The 7,702-nt window shown below is 37.1% G+C and overlaps 1 protein-coding gene across 1 annotated transcript; it reads left to right on the plus strand.

The window, feature by feature from the left end:
- Positions 1-4,717: 4,717 nt before the first annotated feature.
- LOC147628891 (calmodulin-like protein 3) lies at positions 4,718-5,669 on the plus strand. The gene has a single exon (XM_086812069.1). The coding sequence runs from the start codon at positions 4,811-4,813 to the stop codon at positions 5,408-5,410; it is 600 nt and encodes a 199-aa protein (XP_086668195.1). The 5' UTR covers positions 4,718-4,810; the 3' UTR covers positions 5,411-5,669.
- Positions 5,670-7,702: the final 2,033 nt, after the last annotated feature.

Here is a 7,702-nt window from a genome sequence, read left to right on the forward strand (position 1 = left end):
CAAAATTTGATGAGAATAACACTTTTGGAATAAAAATAAAATCTTTATGCATCTTTCTATGCATAAAATCAAAATTTGATGAAAGTAACGCTTTTATAATACAAAAAAAATCTTTTATGCATCTATTTATGCATAAATTTAATTTTAATGAAAGTAACACTTTTATAATAAAAAAATTCTTTTATGCATCTATTTATGCATAAAAGTCAAATTTTATGAAAGTAACACTTTTATAATCAAAATATTCCCAATATGCATCTTTCTATGTATAGAAATTAATTCTAATGAAAATAACACTTTTATAATAAAAAATATTTCTAATATGTATTTTCCTATGCATAGAATAAAAATAACACTTTTAGAATACACAAGCGGTGGGGATTACTCTTTTTGAATAATAAAAAGATAAAACTTACTTCACCAAATTTAAGAAAGTTTTTCCATGACCTCCTTTGTATGGCTGACCATTTTTTAAAATTTTCACTATAAAATTTACTAGAAATTATCCAAGATGAATTAAATCATTCTAATCTAATCAATTTCCACTTTATTAAGAGTAAACAATATGAAAAGTTTAATTCCATCAATTTGGTTACACATCTAGGATAAAGAAAGGCTGAATTCAATAATGAAGAGAAGGGGGAAAGCCTTTCCAGCAAGGCATAACATCCATTTTCTTTTTAAAGAAAGCAAAAATAAAAAAACCATAAAATAGAATAAGAAAAAGTAGAATTTCTAACTTACTAGGAGTTTTGTGAGCTTTCCTTTGGCTTGATGGTTTGAGGGATCTACTCTTATTTGCAGCAACAAGAGTGGCCACCAATTCTTTTGAAGAGGAAATGGTAAAAAACAAATGAATTATCAATGAATTCACTGTTTTTGACTCTGGGGAGGAGTAGAGTAACAGTGCATAAAACACTATTAACCGTTTACAAAGGGAGAGGCTTCATCTATAGGAAAAAGTGAGCCTCTAACCAAGCAAACTAATTTTAGAAATTTTCAGATCAGTTTGGTCAATTTTTGACCATTTTTAGTTCAGTTTAGCTTACTTTTTGGATCTAGATGAAGCAGGAGAGGAGAGAGATGAAAATATCTCATTATTTGTGAGTTTAAAACTCAACCACAAATGTGCAATAGGCGCCTCCTTCATGAGGGAAATTCCCCACACTGAGGTGTCAAAAATGCATCATTTCTTCTAAATATCTCTTCTTTTTTTAACTAATAACCTTGTCCTTAGTCAACTCTTCATCTTATGTGAGCATTTACTCATTTTTGGGAGATTTTCTTTTATTCTTCCATTTATCTCCTCCCTACATTTGGATTAATATAATTGGTCCATAGGAACCTTACTTTAAAAATTTCAAAAAATCTGGACCCTTAGGCTAAGATCCTTTTTACCTAATTTCAATTTATTCCAATTGCACATTGAAAATTTCTTTTTGAATATCTGTTTCAGGGGAAACCATTTTAGACACTAGGAGGATTTTTATATCCAAAAATATCTCAATTTTGAATTGCCTCCCTTTAGTCATTTTCTCTCTCTAGGCCAAAACAGGGCAAAATAGGATCTTTCTTTTATTTCAGAGAGGGGAATAATTATAAGATCAAAAGGGGAGGTTCTTACACCTGCACACCTCAAAATCCAGAGGGAGGTAATCTTACAACATGGGAGGTAACCTCAAAACCCTCAAATGCATATACAACATAATCAAAGGAGGGAACTCAAAGACTCCATGATTGTACTACAACGAACCAACATATGTCTTAGACCCTAAGTGGTGGAAGAGAGAACCTAATAGAGACAAGAAGGATTCCAAGTTCAAAGCTGTGCTTGATATCCCTTTGTGGAATGTTCACATATGCACATTGCATGCTTTATGTCAGATTATCGAAAAGTTAGTGTTTCTATCATTGGATTTGCTTGGAAGCTTCGTCTTGAGAAACAAAAGAATTAGGCTATTTAAGCATTAGAGAGGGTCTTGTTTGACATTGGTCTTCACGGAGGAGATGTTCATATAACAAAGAATCTAAAGAAATCAACAAACGGCAAAGAAGTTCCTGTCAAGCCATTTATTGGTGGGGTCGAAACAAGAAGGTTTCTATCAAAACCTTAGCACAAAAGAAGACTTAAAAGACAGTCAAGGTATGTTTCCAAAGTAAAGTATGAATTGTGGAAGCTGGTACACAATGCAGTAGAAGACTATGAAGCGGATGGTCTTGCAAGAAATGTGAAGTCACAAGTGTGGGATACTCTTGACAAACTTTTCATACTTTGCGGCGATAAGAACACTTGGAGCAAGGATGACCATCGGGCATCTGAAGAAGAGCTGACTTCAGACTTTTAGAAAATCCATGAAACAAGCTTGGATAGATCGTAACATTACACATTACATACATGGTAATAAATTTTAGGAACTTCCCTTAGCCACATAGTGTAAACAATTCACACTACAAAGTAACATGTTTTGTATTATTTGTGCAGCATATAATCTACAACCACCTGCCGTTTTTTGCCAAAAAATATGAATGCCTTGTAATTTGGTCTACCCAAGGGATGGAAAAGTCATATTACACAGCACGAGCACAGCACGTAATGCTTTCTTTAGGCAAACACAACATTTTGGGGGAGCTTAGAAAGCAAATAGTATGAAGCAAGTTTTCCATATGGTTCCATCGGGGAATCCTGCAAAGATTGCACATCAGGAGGAAACTTAAAAGCTCATGACTGAAATTGGCATTCGAAACTATCCAAATGCAAAGAAAAAGGCAAATTCTTGACAACTCAACAGCTACATAGAAGCATGCAGAGTGGAGACAAACAAAAATGTACTTCAACCATCGTTGGGTTGATAGATAGGGAGTTGAAGATTCAGCTGCATATCAAAATGCAATGTACAAGCATATTCAAGTTCCTATTTGTCTCTAAATATAAACTTTTTTGATAATTGTCTACTGAGTAATTACATGTGCAATTTTACTACATTTGATCCGCCAGCCTGCGAGTGGGTGCTTTTCTTGTTAGTTTGATTGGTGACCTATTTTTTTTCAAAAGGCCTTGCTCTTCTAGCTCTTCAACAATAAGAACATCTAGCGTTTTATGTGATTGATCTCCTTCAATTTGTAAAATCTCCGCGGCTTTGGCGTAGCTTCTTCTCCGTACCTGATTAGATGATGCTTACCATGACCATCCAACATTAAAGGGTCTTTTCTTAATGTTTAAACACAATATCAGAGAGAATATACATTGAATGGGAGGTAAGATACTTAAATGATTTTTGATATGCCACTTCTTCGGCGTATGTCACAATGGCACCCCCCCACCCCCCCCCCCCCTCTCTCTCTCTCTCTCTCTCTCTCTCTCTTCTGTCTTCATATGGATCATATATAGTATACTCACCTAACTTTAAAGACAAGGTGTGTGTTTATGTGTGTGCACAGTGCATGTGTGTGTGTGTAAAAAAACCTTGGTACTTTTGCGTAAAAGGATGATTATGCTATGAGTATGCACTTTGAACAAAAATGATGCTAGATGAGGTGACATGAAGCAATCTAAAAACATGGTGCATCCACCATATAAGTTTGAATGCATGTGGGTTAGAGCTCATTTATGCATGCTCTTCTTAATGTTTACACACAATATTAGAGAGAATATACATTGAATGGGAGGCAAGACACTTAAATGATTTTGGTATTTGATATGCCACTTCGATGCATGTGGGAATTGCATTGCTCTCTCTCTTTCTTTTGTCTTCATATGTATTATATGTAGTATACTCACCCATCTATTAAATTTTAAAGATAATGTGTGTGTGTGGACACATGGTGTACGTGTATATGTTGAACAACTCCAAAAATATCAACTTCTTTTGGACATCTTTCTCTAGGTAGCAAATATTAATTATTGATCACTTTGTTAAAATTGGTTGCTTTCTATAGAGAGTGGAACAAGTACCTACCTCACCCACCCCACCAAAAAACTTATCGTAGTAATTTATTTGATGAAATAAGGTGGACATTTGGTGTCTAAATTATGCTAGTAATCTTCATATAATTCCCTTCTTTGATTTTTTTTTTTTTGGAGCATGCTATAAGACCTACATATAAAATGCATTACTGCACATTGGGTTTTTAATATATAGCTATAAAGGGGGATGTGTAAATATAAGAAATTAAAGAGGTATATAAAATAAGTGTGCGTGTTTTTTGTGGGGGATATATGTACATGCAAAAATGTGAGTTAAAAAAAATTGATGAGTGAGTGAGTGAGTGTGTGTGCATGCAGACGTGTGTGCACATGCACATGATGTGTGTGTGTGTGTGTGTGTTGAACAACTCTACTCATCTTGGACATCGTTATCTAGGTAGCAAAAATGTTAATTATTACTGGTCACTTTGTCAATCAGCTTCTTCAAAGTGAAACAAATAGCTACCACACACCCACCCAGGGACCACAAGTCTTCTTGTTGTAATTTATGTGATGAAATAAGGTGCACATTGTGGTGTCTAAATTATGCTAATCATCTTCACATATTTCTCTATATTGAATGCATGTGTCTAAAAGATGCTAATTATCATGTTCACACGCGTCCCATGCGTGGGAACACCGATTACCAAGGTCCATGAGTTGCCGTATGTAACCGCGTTAGCGCGTTCAAGGCCGCGTTAAATAGCACTAGACGTTTTGGCAACTTTCTGTGCTCTTTATTTAGAACGTGAGCCAGTGAACATATATATATATATATATTAATAATAAAGAAATCGGCGCCTCTGCTCACAGCACCTAAAGCTTTTGCGCTCAACAAGTAGAGATATGACACGTGAGCATCCCCCGTGTAGAGTAGAATTGCCAGAAGCCTCTTCCCCGCCTGACAGCTCGGACCAAGCCCACAGCTATGCAAGTGCCAGTACCTCAGCCCTAAATGTCCACGTAGATGTTGCCAACCAGGACATTAGAGAGATCTTTGATCAATTTGACGAGAACAACGATGGCAAGATCAGCAAAGAAGAGTTGAGTAGATCTTTCCAAAGACTTGGCTTCTCTGTGCCACCCGATGAGCTGGCCACCATGCTTGACAGCGTGGACTTGAACCGTGATGGGTTTGTGGATTATTCGGAGTTCATCTGTATGTATGGTAGCTTAATTAAGGGTAGATTATCCAATGATGATGATGATGGTGATGCTAGCACGCATGAGGATGCAGACCTCAAGCAAGCTTTTCAAGTGTTTGATAAAGATGGGGATGGGTTTATATCTGCAGAGGAGCTTTATTCCGTGCTTTCTAGCATGGGCGTTTTGCAAGGGAGGACTCTACGAGACTGTGTAAAGATGATTAGTAAAGTGGATGCAGATGGAAATGGGCACGTTGATTTTGAAGAATTCAAGCATATGATGGCATCTAGGCTAGGCTAGGCTAGGCTAGGGAGATGTGACACTCTGTGTGTGGGTGTGTGTACAGGCTCTGGTTTTTTTTTTTTTTTGCCTTGACTACTTTTCTCATGGGAAAGTTGAAGCCTTGACGATTATGTTAATTCTCACGTGCTGGGTCTGTCTTGCCGCCGCTAGCTGCTTGTTCAAAGCTCTAGAGCTTAGTTATGTGAATCCCAAATACAATAGGATTTCTCCAAGTTAATACAAAAAACTTGGATCTAGAAGGCATTGCCTCCTTCAATCTGTTTCTGAAATTTTTACTTATTATTTCTTTACATGCTAAATTGTATTTTTATTTATTTTGTTATAGTATACACAATATGAAAATCATGTATTAAACCTGACGACTTTCTTCATTAAAAAAAACATACTAAAATGAGGTTTAAAAAAAGAGCAAAAATGGAATATTGCTTTAGCCTTCTCTCTCTCTCTCTCTCTCTCTCACACACACACACACACACACACACACACACATCCGTATGAAAATTACTATCCCATTCCCCATTATGGATCAAGGAACCTAGGAGGCAGCACAATACTTCTTTTGGGGTGCATATTGATAGGAAAACTATTTTTGCACATCACTTTGAGTCTTATTATTCTCCATAGTTTTCTTGATAGTGAATCAGGCATGCACCAATATTGATAGGCGCACCACTGGGAGATGTTCTCGCAAATGACTCTTTATCACCAGTGGAGCGATAGGGAGGCCCCAAATTTTGTTAAGTTCAACATCATGAGTTTTTTATGTAGAACATTTAGTGCCTACAAAGCATGTTGGTGTTTAGACATCATTTGAAGACTTACTGTTTAAAGACTTGAGATCAATATGTGGCACACTCTAAAAGAAAATCCTTATAAAGAATGTATTTTTTAGGCGAGCAATTTCTATTGAGCGTTTTCCATGAAGAGCGGTTTTCTCCCTCTCTCTACAACATGCCTTGACTCTCTCTCTCTCTCTCTCTCTCTCTCTCTCTCCCCCCCCCCTTATCTATCCCTCTTTAATTCTCTTGCATTCCCTCCCCTCCCCCCTCTCTCACGAGCAAACACAATAGCAAAGGCGTGCAACATCAAATGAAAATCGGCCAACCTTAGGTCTTCCCCCACACTCAAATCCCGTACAACCACAATTAAAATTGTGGGGGATGATAATGAGCGTGTGTGCCCTATGCCTTGTATACCCTTAATGCCCAATCATTCACTTCAACTATGAGACAATCAACCTCCATGTGGAGCTATTGGTGGACGACGCTACTCCAACACCCCCCTCCAAGAAACATGAAGTAGATTTGGTTGCACATGCACATGGGGATGGGGCCCATGCACTTTGGCTTAGGATTATTTTTATGTGTACTTTTGGGGCCTTGGGCTATATTAGACATAGGACTTATCGGCATTGTACCCTTTTGATCATATACATTTTTCATGAGTACAGTTACTTTTTGGAGCTCTAAGCTTCCATGGTGAACTTCTCCCTCATGAGATGTTAGGATTGGACCCACACCCATGTTGTCACTATGTGCATGTGCAACCAAATCTACTTCATTACAAACCATCCTCGAAACATGCACAAAGTAAAACCATAGTATGGATGGTTTGCATAAGCATCAACATGAACCACTTCACACTTCCTTGCCAAAGTTGTTCAAAAGAGCATGATTTGAGCCTTTGAAACCTTCAAAACTTCATGTCATGCTCCACAACTCATTGTCAATCATGGCTAAGAAGTGTATATGTAAATTGCATCCGTTTTTGAACCTCTTTTATGCCTCATAATAGTAAATTACAACAAGCTATTTTTCACTGTTTTGACTTTAAAAAAATCCACCTTGAAAGCATCAAAAAAGGTGTTCCATCCCCTCCAACAAAGAGGCAGGTTACTGCTATGTTGCTTCATCTTGAGGTAAACCTTTCCACTTGACAAGATTTAAAAGTTAGAAACTTGATCAGTTTAGCTACAAAAAGGAGCAGATGAAATAGGAAAGGATACCATATTGGTTCCATGGAATCAAGAAATGTGAGCAAAATAGTGTTACTAATATTCAAAATAGTTGATTGCTTCCTTACCTTAGACTGCCTAGCTCGTCTATTTGGCACCAGGGGAAAACACTGATGCAAATAGTGGAATGGCAAGATAATGAAAGGTGCAGATGATGAGAGAACATCAACTTGCAGCACAAAACTATATCCCTCAACTATAACCCATTACCTATGTCGCTACATTTTGGCAATAGGCCATGCTTAGTTGCCCATCCATGCACAAGAGTCCACTAC

This window comes from Cibotium barometz, chromosome 18 (genome assembly GCF_041138505.1).
Source record: "Cibotium barometz isolate CiBa-2024 chromosome 18, ASM4113850v1, whole genome shotgun sequence".
Taxonomy (NCBI): domain Eukaryota; kingdom Viridiplantae; phylum Streptophyta; class Polypodiopsida; order Cyatheales; family Cibotiaceae; genus Cibotium; species Cibotium barometz.

Bases quoted from the DNA above. Each gene is read 5' to 3' on its own strand.
- LOC147628891 (XM_086812069.1), top strand. From the start codon at position 4,811: ATGACACGTGAGCATCCCCCGTGTAGAGTAGAATTGCCAGAAGCCTCT.